General features: G+C 37.7%; 1 protein-coding gene and 1 non-coding gene across 2 annotated transcripts in view; both read left to right on the top strand.

The window, feature by feature from the left end:
- INTU (inturned planar cell polarity protein) overlaps positions 1–21,687 on the top strand; it is a 77,509-nt gene that overhangs the window by 16,048 nt on the left and 39,774 nt on the right. The window contains exons 3-4 of the mRNA XM_068990223.1: positions 9,682–9,767; positions 18,672–18,875. Coding sequence (XP_068846324.1) covers positions 9,682–9,767; positions 18,672–18,875 — 290 coding nt within the window. The remainder of the gene's footprint in view (positions 1–9,681; positions 9,768–18,671; positions 18,876–21,687) is intronic.
- Positions 11,551–11,658, top strand: LOC138094207 (U6 spliceosomal RNA). Its single transcript, XR_011146236.1, has one exon. It is a non-coding gene; the product is annotated as a U6 spliceosomal RNA (small nuclear RNA).

Genomic DNA, 21,687 nt, shown 5'->3' with positions numbered 1-21,687 from the left:
TTCAGGTATACAGCATAATGATTTTATATTTGTATATACTCTGAAATGATCACCACAGTAAGTCTAGGAAGCATCCATCGCCACACATAGTTACAAAATGATCGTTGTTATTTGAAGCTAGTGAGTTTTTAGGTGATCACTTAGGCAGTAACAGGCAACTGGAACAAGAGCTAGTGCATACTTACATTCCCTGAGGTCCTCACCTTCCTTCTGTGTAAAGTTACAGGATTGGGCCAAAATATCTCTAGGGTTTTTTCTTTTAGTTCTGTGAAAGGAGGTCAGCATCCCTGCTTATGAAATCCTGCCTTGTTGTTGCAGGATTGCTGCCATAATCGTAGGATCCCACATGCTGGAAAACCCCAGCTCATGCCCTCTCTGTATATTCACCTGGGGCCTTTGCTGGGAATACCCATTTGGACTGAGTTTTAGACCAATCTCTAAAATTCTTTGTACCCATTTCTCTTGAAATCTAACAGAGAGGTGGTTATGACCAGTGAGCCTCCTGTTCCTTATTTCCTTTCCCCTGAAAATCACTCCAGTCTGCTGACCCTCCTAGGAATGCCAGTTACCTCTGGGTGTGATCTTTGCACCATCTGTATGGGAGGAGAGAGAATCAACCAGAGAGGAAGACTACCAGGGTGGTCCTACTGTTTATTGTTAAAATAATTTAAAGGTACCTGAGATGCTAGTAGTTTACTTTTTTAACCTGAGTGGGGTAGCACGTACTGTACTACAATTTATGTACTTTTCTTGCATGTGTATTAAATAGTGATAAAAAGTCAGAAAAATTAGACAAATGATTTCAGTTTTGTAACAGGAAAGATTATAACCTAAAAATAAGTAGAACAGGAAATTTGTTGAAATAAAATGATTATTTCATCTTTGGCACAGGGCAAAATGCTTGACTTGTAATAAGCCCTCAAAAACATCTACTGAATGAATAAACTATGTAAAAAGAATACATGGCAGGGAAAACAATTAGAAGTTAATATAAATACAGCAAAATGCTGTAGTGTTGGATTAGTGTGGGGGCTTTATGGGTGATTGTTCTCTGCTTTTTCAAGTTTTGAATTTTTTGATTAAGCCCTATAGTTTTAAAATTATATAATTTGGGAATAAAGAATGGATGATTTTTTTTCAGCATTTATTTTTTAAAATTCTCTGAGTAGTCATAGGTATTAAGCTTGTGAATAATGAATATTACCTCATAATCTAACTTACACCAGAGATATTAATCACTGTTAGGAAAGAGCCTTCGTCCTTGAATGCTTCATTGGGCAGATGCCCTCATTTATCAAGATCAGAAGTCCTGTTCCAAGTCGGGTATGTATTCGTACCCATCAGTGGGCAATTTTAATGTCATGGTGAGTTTGCTAAATGCAAAGCACCTTGCTGAATTGCACAAGGTGCTTCTGTGGTGGTAATTGCTCATTTGTTTCTTTCACGGTGACATTGCACACTGCAGTCACCCCACAGGCAGGAGGATCATGAGAACTTTGTCCTGATCAATGCAGCTTGCTCCAGGTGACTCTTGCCCTTGTCTCACTGGAGAGTGACCCACCACTGACTAAAGTCCCTTGAGCATCACAGTGAGACTGGTGACTCCTCTTTCTTTTCACGACAGCAGAAATCTGTTCTATTCTCATTCTTCTTTGCTGGTTTCTTGGGGGTTTTGCTACCTTTCTTGGTGCCATTTTTGCTGTTCAGGCTGCCAAGGGCTTGCATGTTTATTTTTATATTTCTGTTAAAGTTTGACAGCTGATAGCTCCTCACCTGTAGCTAGTCCCCATCTCGGTCAAGAGCAAGTAGAAGTTCTCCTTTTATCTACATCCTAGAAACTGGCTATCATCTGTGTTTTATTTTTTTTCTTCAAGATTATTATTCAAGTCATTTAAAATTAAGTGTTCTTTTAAGGATTGGGAAGGATAGAGTTAGAGAAAGTACACATTAGTATTGTAGACTCTGCATACCCTGAAGACTGTGTCTGATGTAGAATAAACAAAGTTTTTATTTCAAGTTCTTTTTGTGTCGGCTTCTGATATGCTCCCCTGTGGTCACTAAATGGATTTGTTTTATATAATACTTGTGCTGTTTCGCTTTTAAATTTTAAAAAAATTTTGGAAGTGCTTTTGGATTTGCTTTTAAAAATCATTTAAATTGAGGTGTTACTCCATAACACGCCCAAATCTTAAATGAATACTCAGTGAATTTTAACATATCTATATACCTTTGTAACTACAACCCAGGTGGGTACCCAGATGCCCCAGGGTGCATCCTCCTTATTGGTACACCCACCAAAGATAGTCTTCTAAAAGTCAGAAGTTTTCTAGCAACAGTTGATTTCGCCTCTTCTTGAACTTCATGTACATGGAAGCATGTGGTGTGTATTCTCGTTTCTGTTTTCTTTAGTTTATAGTCTGTGAGACATGTGGATGTTGTCACTATGTAGTAATCCATTGTGTGAATACATACTATTTATTTTTCCATTCCACTGTTAATAGACATTTTGGGGGTTTGCAATTAAAATATCTGATGCTCTCTTTTGAAAAGGTAGCTTTGGGTTTTATGAACATGTCATGTATGGATGTGAGAGTTGGACTGTGAAGAAAGCTGAGCGCCGAAGAATTGATGCTTTTGAACTGTGGTGTTGGAGAAGACTCTTGAGAGTCCCTTGGACTGCAAGGAGATCCAATCAGTCCATCCTAAAGGAGATCAGTTCTGGGTGTTCATTGGAAGGACTGATGCTAAAGGTGAAACTCCAGTACTTTGGCCACCTCATGCGAAGAGTTGACTCATTGGAAAAGACTCTGATGCTGGGAGGGATTGGGGGCAGGAGGAGAAGGTGACGACAGAGGATGAGATGGCTGGGTGGCATCACCGACTCGATGGACATGAGTTTGAGTGAACCCTGGGAGTTGGTGATGGACAGGGAGGCCTGGCGTGCTGCAGTTCATGGGGTCGCAAAGAGTCAGACACAACTGAGCGACTAAACTGAACTGAATGTGTGATTTTACTCTCTAATCTTTGATAGACTGTTATTTGGTATGCATTTTTGTCTTCTCCCATTATAGTTGTAACATTTTGATATTCTTTGTTTTCCTATATTTACAATCCCCAAGTAAAATTACTTTTATTTATTCATTTATTTTTGACTGTGCCGTGTGGCTTGTGGGATCCTAGTTCCCCGACCAGGGATCAAACCCAGGTCCCCTGCAGTGGAAGCGCAGAGTCCCAACCCCTGGACTGCCAGGGAAGTCCCCATTTCTATATGCTTAATGAAAATAACTCTACTTACTTGTCTCTCTTCTCTCACGTAATTTGTCCTCCATATTTTTACCCATGGTACTTGATCCACTAGTAAAGACACTGAAGCAGTGAGTTCATTGGAAAGACAGAATTTTAAGAGATTTTAGGCCACTGTATAGCGAGTTTGGTGCAGTTACTTCCCTTCGTGGGTGAGCACCAGAGGTGTCATGTTCCTTATCCAAGAGCAGATAGCCAGCCAGTCAGTAATAAAGCTAGAATCCATGGGTTGTGAATTCTGTTCATAGAGCTCTTTCACTTAACCATGTTGCTCACTTGAGTGGATGGTTGAGTTCAGTTCAGTTCAGTCACTCAGTCGTGTCCGACTCTTTGCAACCCCATGAATCGCAGAAAATGCCAAAAGATTTCTCTTTGAAACAAAAAAGAAATGATTTAACCCTTTCAAAAATGTAATTGGGAAATAAGCTACCACAATGTACTGTTTAATCCAGCTAATCCAATTTGAAACATTTGTTCTAAAGAAGTCATCTAAGACACACCTGCAAGCCATCACTAGCGGATCAAGTCAGGCCCACCAGCCTAAATTCTCTTAAAATTCTGTCTTTCCAATGAACTCACCACCCATTTTTGTGCAGTCTGCAAACTGAGAATGGTTTTAACCTTTTTCAGTGGTTAGAAAACAAATCAAAAGAGTGATATTTTATGACATATAAAAACTTTATGAAATGCACACATCAGTGTTCATAAATAAAATTTTATTGGAACAGAGCTACATTCATTTGTTTATTGCTACTTTAAAGCTACAATGTCAAAGTTGAAGAGTTGCAACAAAGACCATATGGCCTGCAGAGCCTAATGTATTTACTGATCTGAGCCTTTCCAGAAAAAGTCTGCTGACCCCTGATGTAAAAAGAGGAAAAACTATGTGCATGAAAACATTTGCTGAAGCATTTTTTAGTTAGAATAAAAAACAAAAAACATGAAAATGTCAGGCCAAGAGTATGGTTATTTAAATTATAATTTAATAATTATAAATTATTTGTTATTTGACTATTAAAGTTATAATTCTAAAAACTATGTAACCAGCATAAAAATTCTTATTACTGGAGAGATTTAAAAGGAAAAAAATAATTCCTAATGACTCCTTTGTGTGAACAAAGGTAAAGACTAAAAATAATTTTCAAAATTAATCATGGCTATAGGTAGCTCAGCTGGTAAAGAATCCATCTGCCAATGCAGGAGACCCAGGTTTGATCCCTGGGTTGGGAAGATCCCTTGGAGAAAGGAATGGCCACCCACTCAAGTACTCTTGCCTGGAGAATCCCATGGACAGAGGAGTTTGGTGGGCTACGGTCCATGGGGTTGCAAAGAGTTGGACACGACTGAATGACTGAACGACGACAAATAGTGCCATAAATAACTTACAGTCATCAGTGGTTTTTCCCAACATTTCTGTAGTATTATTTTCTATTTTAATGAGAAATTAAAGCCTTACAATAGTTTCTTATCTATCATCTTCTGAGAATATGATATTTTAGCATCATATTAAATTTTACATGGGCTTCCCTGGTAGTTCAGACGGTAAAGCATCTGCCTACAATACAGGAGACCAGGGTTTGATCCCTGGGTCAGGAAGATCCCCTGGAGAAGGAAACGGCAACCCACTGCAGTATTCATGCCTGGAAAATCCCATGGACCGAGGAGTCTGGTGGGCTACAATCCATGGGGTCGCAAAGAGTTTGGACACAACTGAGTGACTTCACTTCACTTTATAATATTAGTAGTTATTATTACTTAATATTACTTAATAAAGAAGTTATTGTTACTTAATCTTCTGTATAATATTAGTAGTTACAATATATGTGCTGGCATTATTCAAGGAACTCTAGAAGGGTAGGTTGGGAGGGACCTTGATTTTCTCTAGTTTAGTGCTTAAGTATTATAGTTGAGGGATTGATACTGAGGTTAAAAAATATAGTAATTTTTATTCTCTCAAAACTTAAGATTTTGTCAGTAAATGCATTAACTTTAATGAATAAAATGGCAGTATGTAACTGCTTAAAAAAATCAGATGCTTTCCCCTTTAAGTCAAATTCAGCTGAATTTAAATGAACAATTTAAATTCACAATCTGATCCCACCCCCCTGTCTCATATGTATTTTCCAGTCCTCCTGTACATTAAATACTCACTTCTAACAGGACTGATTTATTCTTTCCCCAGTGACCTCCAAATGTACCTTGTATATCCATCTGTTCTTTAGTAGCATTCTTGGTCTCTGACTCTCATTTGGTGCTTAGTCAAAGTTACTTTCGGAGAAGGCAATGGCACCCCACTCCAGTACTCTTGCCTGGAAAATCCCATGGGCAGAGGAGCCTGGTGGGCTGCAGTCCATGGGGTTGCTAAGAGTCGGACATAACTGAGCAACTTCACTTTCACTTTTCACTTTCATGCATTGGAGAAGGAAATGGCAGCCCACTCCAGCGTTCTTGCCTGGAGAATCCCAGGGACGGGGGAGCCTGGTGGGCTGCTGTGTATGGCATCGCACAGAGTCGGACATGACTGAAGCGACTTGGCAGCAGCAGCTGCAAGGTTACTTTATATTGTTGAGTGGGTATATTAATTTCCTATTGCTACTGTGACAAATTACCAGACCAGGTGGTTCAAAACAGCACAAAATTATCATCTTACAGTTTTGGAAATCAGAAGTCTAAAATGTGTCTTCCTACACTACAGTCAATGCATGTGTCCACAAGGGCTGCATTCAGTCTGGAGTCTCCAAGGGAGAACTCCTTTCCTTGGCAAGCATTCCTAGCCTTCTGGTCCCTAACTGCATCTTCAAAGCTGGCAGTGTAGCATCTTGAAGTCTTTCTCTGACTGACTTTGCTGCCTCATTCCTGTAAAGATCCCCTGATTACATGGGACTCACTTGATTAATCTCCTAATCTCATGTTTCTTAATTACATCTGAAAAGTCTCTTTAGCTATGTAAAGTAACATATTCACAGATTTTAGAGATTAGGATGTAGACATTTTTGGAGGACTATTCTGCCTACCACAGTGTGTGTTTTTTATTTTATTTTTTATAAGATATGAGTATTAATTTTTTTCTTTGCAGTAGTAATAATATATGCTTATTGTAGACCATTTAGAAAATGTAATAAAGCAAAGAAAAAGGCCAGTCACCCAAAGACAGCATTTTGGTGTGTGTCCTTTCTTTTTCATACATTTATGTGTAATAATTTTGTTCAAAAGTAATTTCTTAAATTGTGTATTCATTTTGCATATAATGTTAGTGGAACTGTAAACTAACTTTTGCATATGTATTTCCATACTCCCTGATGCCTAATGTAGTTAGTATGCTTCAGTACACATTTGTCATTTGATATAAGTAGATGTTGAGAAATTGATGGGTGTTCTGAAATAATCAACTTTACATTGAGGAATTGACTGAAGTATTATGATAAACTAACCTCTCTTTAGGTTTTATTTGATTCTTGAAAGTAGCTCTTGATAAACTTGATAGATTTTTCCTCTTATTTCTACCCATCAATAATCCTCAGACTACTGCTTATTTAACAGTTCAAACCAATTCATGCATTTCATTTCCTTTCAGCCTTTGAGATGGGACCGTGCATACTAATGACTCTCATGCACTTGTTGAGAAAGAACTTTGCTGGGGCGCAAGCTGCCCACTGCAGTGATGTGATGTCCAGGAAGCCTGCCATCTCTGAGTCACCTCACAGGAGGTGCTCAGAAAAACACAAGGAAAACAAATATCTGAGAAATGAAAAGGAGATATAACTCTTTATAGAAAGAGACAGTTTTCTACTAAACATTTTAAAATATTGTGAACGTACTACAGTTGTTCTAGGATTAATTTTCATGTCTTTTGTGATGATTCTTGTCTCCTATTTTTAGAGGTTTGCTGGACGTGGTGCCTTCAGACAACACTTCCTACAACACTCAACTACTGAACTGTATTCATTAGGGTTTGGAGGGGGGAAAAAAGGAGTCATTTGTGACGTTATCAGGTGGTTTTAGTTTAAAGGAACAAATTTTAAATCGTTTCACTATTTAAGTGTCCTGAGGACACAATAATCTACAGACAGTAGAACTCATGGTTGGTGTCATCCAAAAGTGGTTTTCTTTGACATCGGTACTCGTGTATTGTGTTCATCTTCCTTCATCTTCCCCTCGCTCCCTGCCTTCCTTCCTTCTCCCTCTTTTTCTTTATTTTCTTTCTTTCTCTCCTCTTCTCCCTTTCTCCTTCCCTTCCTTTCTTCCTTTTAAAAATCACTATAGCTATAAATAATGCTATATAGTACACTTATTTAATCTCTCGTTTAAAAATAATCAGGGGAGTATGTTGCTTTTTTATTTTTCCAAGTTGAACTAAAGTTGGAAGTTTAGTCTGGAAGTTCTTTCTTTTCTTCCAGTATGATTGAGATATAATTGACATAAAGCACTGTAGAAGTTTAAGGTGTACAGCATAATAAATTGACTTACATCATAAAATGATTACCGTAATAAGTGGTAATGTTTAGTCAGTATGCATCATTTCATATAGGTACAAAGTTAAAGAAGTAGAAAAAAAATTTTTGTGTGTGATGAAAACTCTTAGGATTTACTTTCTAAACACCTTTGTAACGTAACATACCAGAGCATTAATTATACTTATCATGTTGTACATTACACTCCTAATACTTATTATCTTATAACTGAAAATTTGTACCTTTTGACCAACTTCATCCAATTTTCCCCTTCCTGGCTTCCCTGCCTCTGGTAACCACAAATCCATTTTCTTTTTCTATGAGTTTGTTTGTTTATTTGTTTTGTAAGTGTAAATGACCTACAACACTGTGTTGGTTCCTATTATATAGCATAGTGATTCGATATTTCTGTACATCTCAAAATTTCTTAACTTTTAAGAAAAGTTACGAGGTTGCTCAAATGCTATAATAGTGAACTATCATGTCAGACTTGGGGGCCAAACCCAATGCCGTTCTCAACTGAACGGCATTTCTTGAGCATCTAACCCTAGTGTAGGTCATTGCCGGCTCTCACAGGGCTGGCCTAAGCAACTCCTGCTCACTCTGCACTTTGCCCCTTTCCCATATGACAGCATATCAAGGAAACCAAGGAACGAAGGCAGAGAGAGGAGGGGGAGGAACAGCAGTGGGTGAAGTAATGACAGTCTCACCTGTTCCCCAGCCCTCATTCTCAAAGGTCATCATGAAAAGGGCCAGGGGACACCTACACACAACAGTGGGTTGCTTTAAAGGAAAGGAACTTTGAGTTTAGGAAACCCAGATCTTTTATAAAGAACGGTTATTAATAATAAGACACTGAGGGAGAAATTATCCTTATTAGTCTGTACTTTTGCTTTGGAGGGAGACACTATTTCATCCAAAACTGTTCACTGTACAATCTTGAAAAGATAATTGAGAACAAAGACTTTCAGTTCCTTGGCTTGTAAGATACAGAAAAGCAGGAGAGGCCAATAGAGAGTTGTCTAACAACACTATTTTATCTATATGCCTATTTATTTTGTCTTCTCCAAAGAATATTAAGCTCCATATGTATAGGGATTTTTGTCTGTTTTGTTCATTCTCTATCTGCAGTACCTAGAACAGGGCCTGCCATACAGTAAGTGTTGGTTGGATGAATTAATGAATGGCTGTAATTATTTAATGTATGTCCTATCAAATAAGAATGATGAGAAAAAATAACCTTGTTATGTGTATTTCTATTACTGCAGTTCACTGGTGTTTAGATGTTACCTTCATGTTTTGAGAGTAAATTTCCATTTTAACACTGATCTTTATTTTATTAAAACCACTTGATTTGATAATATGCACATTTAAAGGAAAGCCATGGAAAAGGATATTTTAACTGAAACATGCTGTAGATTTTATTGTGGTTGGGGGATTTTGAAACAAAATGCTGTGTGTAGACAAAGATCAGTAATAACAGTGAATACCCAGCATTTTGAGTTATGATGTACCACATGGATTTAATTAAAATTTCAGCTGAATATTTTTTACTCTGGGTCTAAGTGTTTAGATTCAATTTTGTTAAGTGTAATACTTGCTTAATGCTACAAATTTTCCATTTGTCCCTTGGGTTGATATAATTCTTCCAATTGTAGAAAAAAAAAAGGTATTCATCTCTTTAAACATTCATAGCTTATATTTAGTTATGGTGCAGTGTTGGGCTGCATTATAGTCTAAGAGTGGGGTGGCAGATTAGCTCTGCCACTAAAGAGTCTTATAATCTTGAGCGAGTCCCTGAATGTCTGCACCACATTTTGTACTGCACTTGGAAGGTCAGATTAGATACTTTTTAATGTTCCAACTCCAGATCTTTTTCAGTTTTGGATACTCACACAACTGTCTTTTATTGTGTTCGTGTTTTCAGGTGATGTCCTCGTTGCTGTGAATGACGTAGAAGTGACCTCTGAGAACATAGAGAGAGTTCTGTCTTGTATTCCTGGACCTATGCAGGTGGACATTCTTTTTCTGTGTTTCGTGATGAAATAGATGTGTCTTGTGCTATTTTCTTTTTATAAAATTCTGAAAAAAGTCATGTATAATGGGTGAGTTATGCACTAGAATACTTTAAAATTTTTAGCTCTCAACATTTTTAGCTTTTCAAGATAGTTCTAAAAGGAAAGATAAATATTTCTAAGAACAATACTAAAAACATACATAATAACCAACTTGCCATTGTAAGTACCATACATATTGATGAAAATCCAGTTTCTGGAGAAGTCATTTTAAACAGTCATGGAATTTTCTATTCTGACTTATTAAAATAATAATTTCTATAAAGCTTTAAAAAATGTGGTTTTGTTTTGTTTAAACACTATGCTCTTTTCTTGATTTTTATCTTATCTAGTTTAGCCTTACTCCTGAGCTTTTGTTTAGCCACATAATGAATTATTTTTCATTCCTTGTAAGGTAAAAATAAATTTTTTCCATAATATGTTATTTTGATATTCTAAGCATTGACATTTTGTATTATAAATGACATTTTTAGGTCATTAGATGTATTTTTTAAATGCCATACCTCCTATTCAAGAATGTTCTACTCTTGTTAGCATGGGGAATTGGCTTTCTCTTTTTCAAGGGGTAGGGAGGATGATATGCTTTAGAAAGGTTAGAGGCTCCATCAGGCAGTAAAAGAAGGAAGCAGTTTTTAGATTGATGGGAATGAAGAACAAAGTGCCTGATAAATCAGAATCATACCTGCATCTGATTGAGACTCTGAGGTAACAGGACCCATGACAAAGTTTCTTGTTTTCTAAGAAGTAAAATTTTGTTGTATTCACTTCCTTCTCAAAATACACACACATGCGTGCACACACATACTTTGAACATACACACACGCACACAGATGCTCTGTAAATTAAGCTGTCTTTGGAAATGCAAAATGAAAGTGCTAGAATAACTATGATAGCCAGTGACCAGCCATGCCTAGGAGTGGTTAGACAGATGATGCTGTTTGAAATAAAAAAAAGAATCAGGCAGTCACCAGGCATGGAGAAGGAAATAGCAACCCACTCCAGTATTTTGCCTGGAGAATCCCATGGACAGAGGATCCTGGAGGGCTGCAGTCCACAGGGTCACAAAGAATCGGACACGACTGAGTGACTAAGCACACGAGACACAGTGCTGGAGCAGAGTGTGCTGATATCCCCTTTAGCTGCTAGATGAGGAGAGGAACAAGGGTGGGCCAGGGTACCAGAGCACCTCACTGGGCACAGACAGAAGCTACTTACCAGTCAGTAATGCAAAATCACAGTATCTTAAAGCCTGAAACAGCGTCATCCAAGTAAACTGGCTGCATGTGAGCCCCGAATGAGGGCTCCTCTTTCTTGCCTGTGTCACTTGCAGGTGTCCTGACGGTACTGCCAGAGTTCAGCCACATCTGTTCCGCCTTCAAAAAAAGAATTTTGTTTCCAGTGGAGTCTATTCTTACATTTAATTAATATACACCATTTGCAAATTTGGCGATGCACAGTTGGCAGAAAAAGGCAGAGAAAGAAATAATGATTTAAGTATTTTGGACCAATTTCACCCACCATTTCCATGTCCTTGTTAAGCATGAAATAGGAATTGTATATCTGCTGCCTGCCCAGTTTGCCATTACAACTGCATTAAATGCTCTGTGTTTAAACATACATTTATATATATATATATACTGTGTGTATATACTTATATATTTTTTACAACATTATTCTTAAGTGCCAATTCTTACATCTTTTGCCAAAATGAGGAAACAGCAGTCCTCACTTCAGCTGCACATATACTAAAATTGAAATGATACAGAGGAAGATTAGCATGGCCCCTGTACAAGGATGACATGCAAGTTTAGGAAGCATTCCTTATTTTTTTGAATATCCAGTATGGTCAGTAAATCAACAGAATTAAAAATTAAAAAACAAAATGAGGAAACAACAAAGATGGAAGAAACACTGTTGTGGGTCAGAATGATCATATTGAGAGGGTATGTTGAACTCCAGCATGGCCTTGCCTTCCTAATGTAATTTCAAGGGGATTCTGCCCGTATACAGCCTGAGAATTGGGAAGGGAACTAGAATTTGTAGGGTGCCAGGAAGTATGTTGGTGCTTTGCTAATAGCATTCCCTTTGATAATTTCATTTGTTCCCCTATAACAATCTGTATTAATCTCCTGTTTTACACATGAGAGAAAAAGACTCTAGGAGAGAATTAATGATTTGTCCAAGATTACAGAATTAATAACTCAAAGAACTGGAGCCAAAACTGACTCCACAGCATGATGCTCCGATTGCACGCACAGCCTGGGTGCGTCTTTGTGTCTATCCCCTTGTTCTTGCCACAACTAACTGCAGTGGACTTGTTTCAGAAAAAGCTGTTCTACCTAGTTTGTACCTATGGCATTTAAAACAGTGATTCAAGCAGTAAGAGAAGAGGAATGCTGATTTATAAAGAATACCTTGAAAAGTGAAAGTGGAAGTCGCTCGGTCGTGTACAATTCTTTGTGATGCCATGAATAGTCCATGGAATTCTCCAGGCCAGAACACCAGAGTGGGTAGCCTTTCCCTTCTCTAGGGAATCTCCAGGCTCCTCAGTCCTTCTCTAGGGATTCTCCAGGCAAAAATACTGGAATGGCTTGCCATGTCCTCCTCCAGGGTATCTTCCCAACCCAGGGATCGAACCCAGGTCTCTCACATTGCAGGCAGATTCTTTACCAGCTGAGCCACCAGGGAAGCCCAAAGAATACCTTAGGAGACTTTATTTTAATTTTGGAAATAACCAATGTTAAGCTTATACTCAGGGTATAAAAATAGCCTGAAAAGCTTCTCATCATCCAGCAGAAGATGCCCCGGGAGAGAATGTAATGTGGCAGGAAGGTCACTGAGGAAAAGGAGGGCAGATCTCTATTTTAAACCTTGCTCTGAGCAATTTTCAAAAGTCTTCTGGGTTTCACTTTCCTCATCTATAATCAGAGGGCATTTGTGAGAATAAATCTCTGAGCCCTCTTCCAACTCTACAGTTCTGTATTTGAATTTTAAATAAGTTCTGCTATAAATAGATTCAGAATACCAGCATGAAGTCCAACAGCAAAGCCTGGACTAGGTGAAGCACAGAAAGACCAAATCATTTCTTTTAAAGCTAGGTTTTAACATTCTACAAAACAGCTACCTTCAATTCTTCAAAAATGTTAATGTCATGAAAGAAAAAAAGGGTAGAGAATTGTTTTAGATTAAGATAGACTAAGCTAACATACAACCAAATGCAGCAACTCTTCCTTTAATGATCCTCTAATGCAATTGGGAATAGCTTTATTGGGACATTTGGGGAAATTTGAATATGATCTTTGTTAGAGAATTGTATTGTATGTCAAGGTACTTAGCAGTGAAGTATTAAAGTAGCTGCAAGTAGTTCTCAAGTAGTTCAGGCAAAATTATTTTTTTAGATAGAAAGAAGGTGAGGATATAAGAAGAGGTGAGTAAGACAAGGGAGAAAGGAGGGAGGAAGCAAGTGTGGCAAAATGTGTTAAAAAATTGATGTAACTGAGTGAGGGGAATGTATGGGTGATCACTGTACACTTCTTGCAACTTTCTGTAGGTTTAAATTTTTTTTAATAGTAAGTTGTAGGTTTAAAAAAAATGTTTCAGAAATTCAAAATGACAAGAACGAAGGTGCCAGTACTCTTTTAATGACTGAGTTTTGTGATCTTGATCTGGTGCCATGTCTCTGTGCACCCATTCATTCAACCAGCAAGTAATCATGCAGATAGAACACCATCCCCCCGCCCCCTGGCTTCATCAGGGAATTTGGGTCCACACGTTGCAGTTGACCAGGACTGATTGCATAAGTACCGGGCCATTGCTAGTTTTTCTGGAACTTTGGAGGAATCCAACCCCTTTTCTGGGAGACCAGCCTGCAGAAAATTACTTCTTAGGCCTATGAGAGGAGAAAAGGCTTCTTAAAGGAGATGATACTTGAGTAGAATATTTTGACTTTTATTATTTCTTTGTTACACGAAAGTGGTGCTCATATAGATTGTGGAAAGATTAGGAAGTACGGACACATTTTTTAAAAAGCATTTGTAAATCTTTTATTTTCAGAACCCAGAAAGTAACTAGTTAATGTCAGTATTTTAAAGAAGATGACTGATGTGATCAGATTTGCTTTTAGGAATATATCCCTCTGGATGGGACTGGAGATTGGGAAACCAAGTGGTCAGCTTTATGATAGTCCAGAAGAGAGGGGGTTATGGTCTGGACAAAGGCCTTGGCTGTGGATATGGAGGAGAAGAAGTAGATGAGAGGTAAAGTATTTGGGAAGTAAAGAGGACAGTACATTCTGCAGGAGATAATGGAGTCCACGATGCCTTCCAGTTTTCCTCTTGAGTAGTCCCGTGATATTGCCCAAAAGAGGAGGATCAAAGAGAATTTGCTGAGTCAAGTGGACTCAGTTCCTTCAGCCTTTTGACTAAGGACTGTTCAGAGCATCTGCCAGACAAAGGAGAAAGGATCAGACATAGGGAGAACAGCGAAGATGTGAGAGAGACATGTGGACGATGAGGCAGAAGTGAGGCTGTAGTCTGGCTGTGCCGTCCCTCGTGTGGAGAGCTTGGCATGGCAGCTGATGGGGAAGGGAGCGTTGGCTGGTTATTTGGCTGAGGCCAAAGCAACATTGCTTGTTACATGATGTGGGCTGGAGAGGATAATTAAAGCAGCAAGGCTTTGGAAGTGGTGAGTTATAGAGTGCAGTCCTTGGACCTGAGAATAAGGTACAGCATCCCCTGAAGGTGTCAGGGGTGGAGGGAAGGGAGGAGGAAAGAAAGGCTCGGTAGATTGCACAACTAAGACAACCTTTTGAGGGAGACAGGAGATGATGAAACTTGTCACAGTTTAATGTTCATGGAGGAACAACAGAATACCCTTCCTTTAAGAAGCTCCACATAAACTCAACAGAGGAAAACCCTTTTTATGAGAAGTTTCATATAAACTCAAAGACAAAACTCATCTATAAGAAGGTTGATATAAACTATCTTATATTAGATGTTACTCAATAAAAGTTTTTTCCCCTATAAAACATATAATATCCTTAATATTTACATACATCATCCCTTTTAAAAAAATAGCGCTTAACTTTTAATTTGGTTATCTGTCTCACCCTTTTATGGTTTTATCAAAGCAACCAGATTTCCTGACATTTATAGCTACTTAGCATGTAAACTTTTCAAAATGTCTTGCTAAAGTGTAATTATCTTTGCATTATAGAGCCAACTTTACTTACATCAGAAGAATAGTGGCTAAAATAGTTCCTTAAAGAATGTTAACGGATGGTTCTGTGGTGTGTGTATTTGAGTTTTTGTCATAGTAAGGGGAAAAGTTGTTTTCAAGTGTATCATTCTTCACCCAGCATAGCATACCAGTCTTAAATTTTAGGTTGTTGTAGCTGTCCAAAGTGGAATTCGTAAATTTTTATAAATCTACCAGCTAATTTCTTTTTTGTCATACCCTATCTTTTGACCTCTCCACCCACGAGAATCTGAGCTGGAGAAGATGCCCCTCCTGTTCACAAGTGCATTTCTTTCTCTGAGCACCTCTCACAGAGAGACGCTCCATCAGACCCAGCCTGCCTCTGTGACGCCTGCTTCCTGAGGTTGTCACTCATCCCCTGCTTGCTACAGTCAGATTTCTCATCCTCCATTTCACTCATATGACCAGCTCCACCCCAGAGCCCAGTGCTGGGGACAGTCTTCACAACTACCCTCTCTAAGGGTACAAAGTCTGCACTAGAGATTTCCCCAGATTCTAAAGATTTCTCACATTTCCAAGGAACACCACCAAAGACTACCATATATTTTCTTTTGGACATTCCTAAATCCTTATTCTCAGATAAAAGAACACCCTAAGTACCAAGCCATTTTTGCTTCATCAGGTCCTCATTCAAGGATTCAATATATTTATGCTTCCGCATGCTTAGTTGCTCAGTCATGTCTGACTCTTTGCAAGCCCATGGTCTATAGCCCTCCAGACTCCTAAGCCCTCCATTGAATTATCCAGGCAAGAATACTGGAGTGGTTACCATTTTCTTCTCCAATATTTATGCTTATTTTTATATTTTTATTTATATATACATATATTGAGCATTACACACTAGAACAGATGCCACCCTCAGAACATAAGTCTTTCAGGCCATATATTGGTTACATATTGCTTGTTTGGATCAAAACCTCACACCAAATATTCTTTTTCACATCTTTCTAAGATCATTTCTGAAACAGTGTCTCTTCAGCTTTTCTTCACCTCATCCTTCTTATCCTTATATTAATTTTTCAGATAACTCTTGAGTGTTCCCATATAGGATCTCTAACTTGTTTATATTTTTGTTTAGCTTACTTAATATTCCAACACCTCCCGCACTGCCCAGTTATACTAGTGTTCTACTACCTTTGGTTTTTTCGGCCATGCAGCATGCAGTTCTTAATTCCCCAACCAGGGATTGAACCTGCACACCCCCTTGCAGTGGAAGCGTGGAGTCTCAACCACTGGACCACCAGGGAAGTCCCTAGCCTTTCTAGATACAGTGTTCTAATACTAAGGGCACATTTTTCAGCATCAAGTTTATAGAAAACATTGCAGTTAGTAAGGGTTGATCTTTTCCATTTGGAATATTAAATGTTTTGTAAAGAAACATGAACATTTGGCCTCAGAAAAATTTCATGAGGAACTTCTCCCTTCCTACTGTCTAGCCATGACTTGGTTCATTTTAACTCTGAATATATACATATTGATGAATTTAGACCTTATGTCCCTTTTCTACTTGTTAGTAAAATAAATCTGAAACTTATTTTAGAAAGGATGTTTATTTAACTAAATTCACTTTAGGTGTGTGTTAGTCACTCAGTCGTGTCTGACCCTTTGAGACCCCATGGACTGTAGCCTGCCAGGTCCCTCTGTCCATGGGAATTTCCAGGCAAGAATACTGGAGTGGATTTCCATTTCCTTCTCCAGGGGATCTTCCCAGTCCAGAGATAAAACCCAGGTCTTCCGCATTGCAGGCAGACGCTTTACTGTCTGAACCACCTTAGGTAGACAAAGATAACTCAGCACCCCTGAAATATCAGACAGCTACAGACAACCAAAATTGAATACACCCGTAGTCATTCTTTGCCAACCAAAAAAGAAAGATATCTAGATAGTTTTTCTTTTGGAAAGTTTTGTTCATTGGGGTAGATTTATTTCACAGTATAATACTAACAATAGATAGGCTGATGGGATTATGAATTTTAAAAAATAATATGCTTAATATTTTTGTGAAAATATATAAATATTTGAGACTCATTTTTTTAAATGACAGTGATATATTAGTATTTATCATATATTTAAAGTTGGCCTTGAAAATAATACCTCTTTTAGTAAGTTATTAAAAATAGGGATTATCACTGTCTTGATAGTAACTTTTAATTGTTTCCTCTCAAAATGCAACTTACTGCATATAAACAGTTTTATCTGCTTTTAAATATTGATGAGATATCCTTTTCCCCCCAGTTTTTTGAGGTTGGATTGACAAATAAAAACTGTATCTGTTTAGATTGTACAGTGTGATTATTTATATATATCATCCAGACTTCTTTATTCTTGATCAAGCATGAATTTATTTTTTTATTTTTAAAATTTCATTTAAAAAAGTCATTGCACTTTAATGTCTAAATTTAAAATTATATAGATTGTTTTGATTAGAATGTCCTGACTTATCTGTATTTTGATAAGATTTTAAACATTAGGAATATTTTGTGCCTATGTGATGATGTCCTTGCTACACAAAATTAACTATATTTAGTGACAACTTCTTTTAGTCGAGATACACACTGGTGCTTCTTCGAGATAAGCAAGTTCTCTTTGGCCAGCTGGCATCTAGACACATACCTCCTTTTTCAAGGAAAGGTAACTGAGAAGTGGAAGCTACCTTTCAACAACTGGAAAATGGCCACATTCTGGACTCTTACCAATCTTATTTGACATCAAGCCATGAAATTAAAACTATCTTGATAAGATAGATAATCTTCTTAGGGGCACAGTTCAAGATCCAAAAACTTATGTTGATAAGTTTTTGTTCTTATTAGCCTTTATTTTAAAGGACCACAAAGAATTTCTAAGAGAAGAATATTTGAATATCACCATTTGAAAGGAGAGCTAATTCTGGTTGTATGAGGTTTTAATCCTGAATCTTATAATCCTGAATGTCTTCCTGCTTTTAATCCTGAATCTCTTCCTGCTAATTTCCCCAGATGAGTCAGTGCTGTTAGCATTTGTCATGTAGTGTTACTCTTTATTACACTATCAGCTCATACTAACTTTTGTTTTTCCATGCATATCTTGTATTTGTTGTCAATACTTAGAATCCTATGTGTGTGTGTTAGTCGCTCAGTCCCACTCTTTGTGACCCCATGGACTGTAGCCCACCAGGCTCCTCTGTCCATGGGATTCTCCAGGTAAGAACAACTGGAGTGGCTTGCCATTTCCTCCTCCAGGGTATCCTCCCAATCCAGGGATCTAATCCACATCTTTTATCCTCCTCCATTGGCTGGCAGGTTGTTTACCACTAGCACCACCTGGGAAGTCCCTAAAATACAGTGACTACGTTTAAATGAATGAACTTAGGTACAGAGATTTATACATTCTTACTCAATAAATGTTTGTAATAATACGTGCCAGCCATTGTCCTAGGAGCTGGAGATACAAATAAACATAGAATCCACAGTTCCTGCCTTCAAGGAGCCCATACTCTACAGTGATTTTATGCATGCTGGAGTGAATGTGCATGTACAGAGTCTTCTTTGTGAAAACCACTGCTGATTTTCCCTTGTTATAAAACCAATACCTTTTAATTTTTTTAAAGGTGAAACTGACATTCGAAAATGCATATGCTGTGAAAAAGGAAACAGCTCAACCAAGACAGAAAAAGGCACAGTCGAACACAAGTGATCTAGTCAAACTTCTGTGGGGAGAAGAGGTAGAAGGTATCCAGCAGAATATTCTAAACACTCCTCACGTCGTTATGTACCTCACACTACAGCTTGACTCAGAAACATCAAAGGAAGAGGTGAGTGTCTTTTCAAAAGTGCAAAGGAAAAAAGTAAGGACAAGGACTTTTTTGTAGATTTCCAAATGCATAGTAAGCTTCCTCAGCCATTCTATGTCTTGTATTTTTGGTATCTCTCTTCCACACAGCACTCTTCACACTGACAAGCTCAGTGAGCCCATTTATAGAGATTACTAAAATATTTGAATGTGTTTCTCCTTATCTTCTTTTAAAATGTCTATTTGAACTGTTTTTTCCATGATATTTTTTAACCTATACTTGGTTGCTTGTATCATTGTTGTTATTGCTGTATGTTCTTATTTCTCTTTTCTTGTGATTACTCTAAATATTTTCTCATGATATTTGTCTTAACAGATTCTAAAGTTAAACACTATCTTAACTCTTTTTCAAAATAATTCAAAGCCCTTAGTACACCTTAACTCCAATTTTCCCCTCTTCACATACATGCTATTATCATCAGCAGTTAAGTGCCATCGTTTTTTAAAATTCTACAAATCGGGCATAATTATACTACTGGTACTACTGTTTATTATTGTATTTTATATATTACAGAATGTATAAATTATATATCATAAAGTTCATATTTTATGCATCATATTTCATACAGATGAATCATCTTTAAATTTGCATGTATGTTCACTTTTTTAAATTCACTATTCTTATATCTCATCTTATTTGGTTATTTTTCTTCTTCCTAAAACTTATGCTTTAGGCATTTCTCTTTCACTGAATTCATGTTGTTGTTATTCATCTGATGCTGCCTTTTTCACCCATCTTGAGGTAGCTTTTAATTCTTCCTGTAATACTTCCTTTGTAAGTCTTCTTGTGTCGCCAAGAAGATGAAGTCAACGCATGGCACTGGTCATGCCAACTAAACAGAAAAGTTTTTTCTCTAATCTGTTTGAAGACAGTATTTCTTTGTCTTCTGACTTCCGTAGTTGATATTAATTAATGACTCCATTATTCCTTTTCAAGATCGGTTGTATCTTCTGTGTCCAGTTTCTTGCTTCTGCTACGTCCAAACTGCTTTTTAACCTCTCCGTGGTATTTGTTTGTTTAAACAGTCCCATTTTTATTTTGAGAAACTCCTGCAAAGTTTTTAACTAATTTACATGCAAATCTGCTGCACTATTCCTGATAATCCCTTGTTGCTTGCTTGTCTTCGTGTTTCTTTACTTTCTCTAAGCCTCTCATACAGATCTCTTCTGCTGATGGGGACTCGGACTTGTGGTGGCTTACCTTGTTATGTTCTAGGGTATCACTGACTAAACTTGCTGCTTGATTTTTATCTTTGGGCGTCCTTTGGTTCTAAATGGGGAATACCTTCCTGCAAGGAGAATTTGCTTCTTCTGCTTCTGTCACTGACCTAGGGCACTTCAGCCTCACCCAAAGCTCTGGGTTTAACACGATGGTCCTAGGCTCGACTCACCTACCCAGCTATTGGCCCAAAGCTCAGTGTCCTGACCAAAGACACTGTATGTATCAGCCCTCAATACAACCTGCCTCTGTACTTCTGGCCTCTACTTACCAATCCCAGCTGAGGCCCCAGCTTGCCTTGCAGTGCTGAAGGAAGGGTATGGAGAGGAATATCACTGGAGACTTCTCTAGTTCTTTTATATTGAGCAGTTCAGCAAGTATATTTTGGCCATGAGTCTGGTTGTTTTACAGCACAAGGGTCTCAGAGCACCTAGTGTACCATAATGCTTTTAGCAGAAATGAAATCAAAAAAGTTTTTACTGGGACTTCCCTGGTTATGACTCTGAACTTCTACTGCAGGGGTGCAGGTTCCATCCCTGGTTGAGGAACTAAGATCCCACATGCTGCAAGATGCTGCCAAAAAATAAATAATTAATAATTTTAAAAACCATTAAAGTATAAACCTAATTTATATTTCTTTCGTTTTGAAATCCTTGCAGTCTATACTGTCAATGACAAGTCCATTTTTATTCAAAGTGTATATTTCCTTGTGTTGCTTTTTCATATGTCAGAATTTAGCCAATAACTGAACTGGAAAGGAAGGAATTTACTTACACATATTTTTATAATTTGCTGTGCTCTGAAGAATACATGGAGACCTAGAGGTGATAATTCTAATTTCTTGCACATATTACTAGTCCTTTGTATCTTTAGAACAAGTGAGAAATTTAACTATGTATTAAATAAAACACACAGCATATTTCTGAAATGGTAGCACCCTGAATCTTTCCAGGTTGTCTTGGAGTAGGATAGTGCTGAGGCCTTTTGTCATCCTCGCCTTTCTTTCCATGGGAATGTGTGTCGGTGTTTCTCTAATGAACAGGTCTCGGTCTGTTGACAGGCCTGTATCAACACTGTCATTAGGAGAGGCTTTTTATTCTTACTGAACAGAGTGGAAGCTGCTGCAAATGCATGCTACAAAACAAGTGCTTTAAAACGCAGCTAATTAAGTTGGTTAGGAGCTGTGGCGCTTGCCAGGTCTTGAATAGTGAGGCTTTGTGGGCTGGTTGCTGCAGAGGTTGAAGCAGAGAGTTTCTCAAATGACCTTTGTATTCTGGTATTACTTATTTTACAATTAAATGTCATAGGGTCATTTTGTTTTCACGAGTTACATATTTAATAACAGCTTGTTTTCTTCAAGTTACAAGATTTGGACTTTAAAAAAAAAACTAATCGAAGACTATATGGTTATTTGTTTAAAGTGGTGTTGGGTATTTGGCTAAATACTGTAAATTTGTTTGCCAGTTAAGGTTCAGATTTATTAAATGGACATAACAGAAGATCTTAACGGGTGTTTGACTTAATTTCTAGAGATAAAATGTTTTGTGATTACTTT

This window comes from Capricornis sumatraensis, chromosome 17 (assembly GCF_032405125.1).
Source record: "Capricornis sumatraensis isolate serow.1 chromosome 17, serow.2, whole genome shotgun sequence".
NCBI classification, from domain to species: Eukaryota; Metazoa; Chordata; class Mammalia; order Artiodactyla; family Bovidae; genus Capricornis; species Capricornis sumatraensis.
Note: the sequence above shows the minus strand (reverse complement) of the source record. Positions and strands in the feature narration are given on the sequence as shown.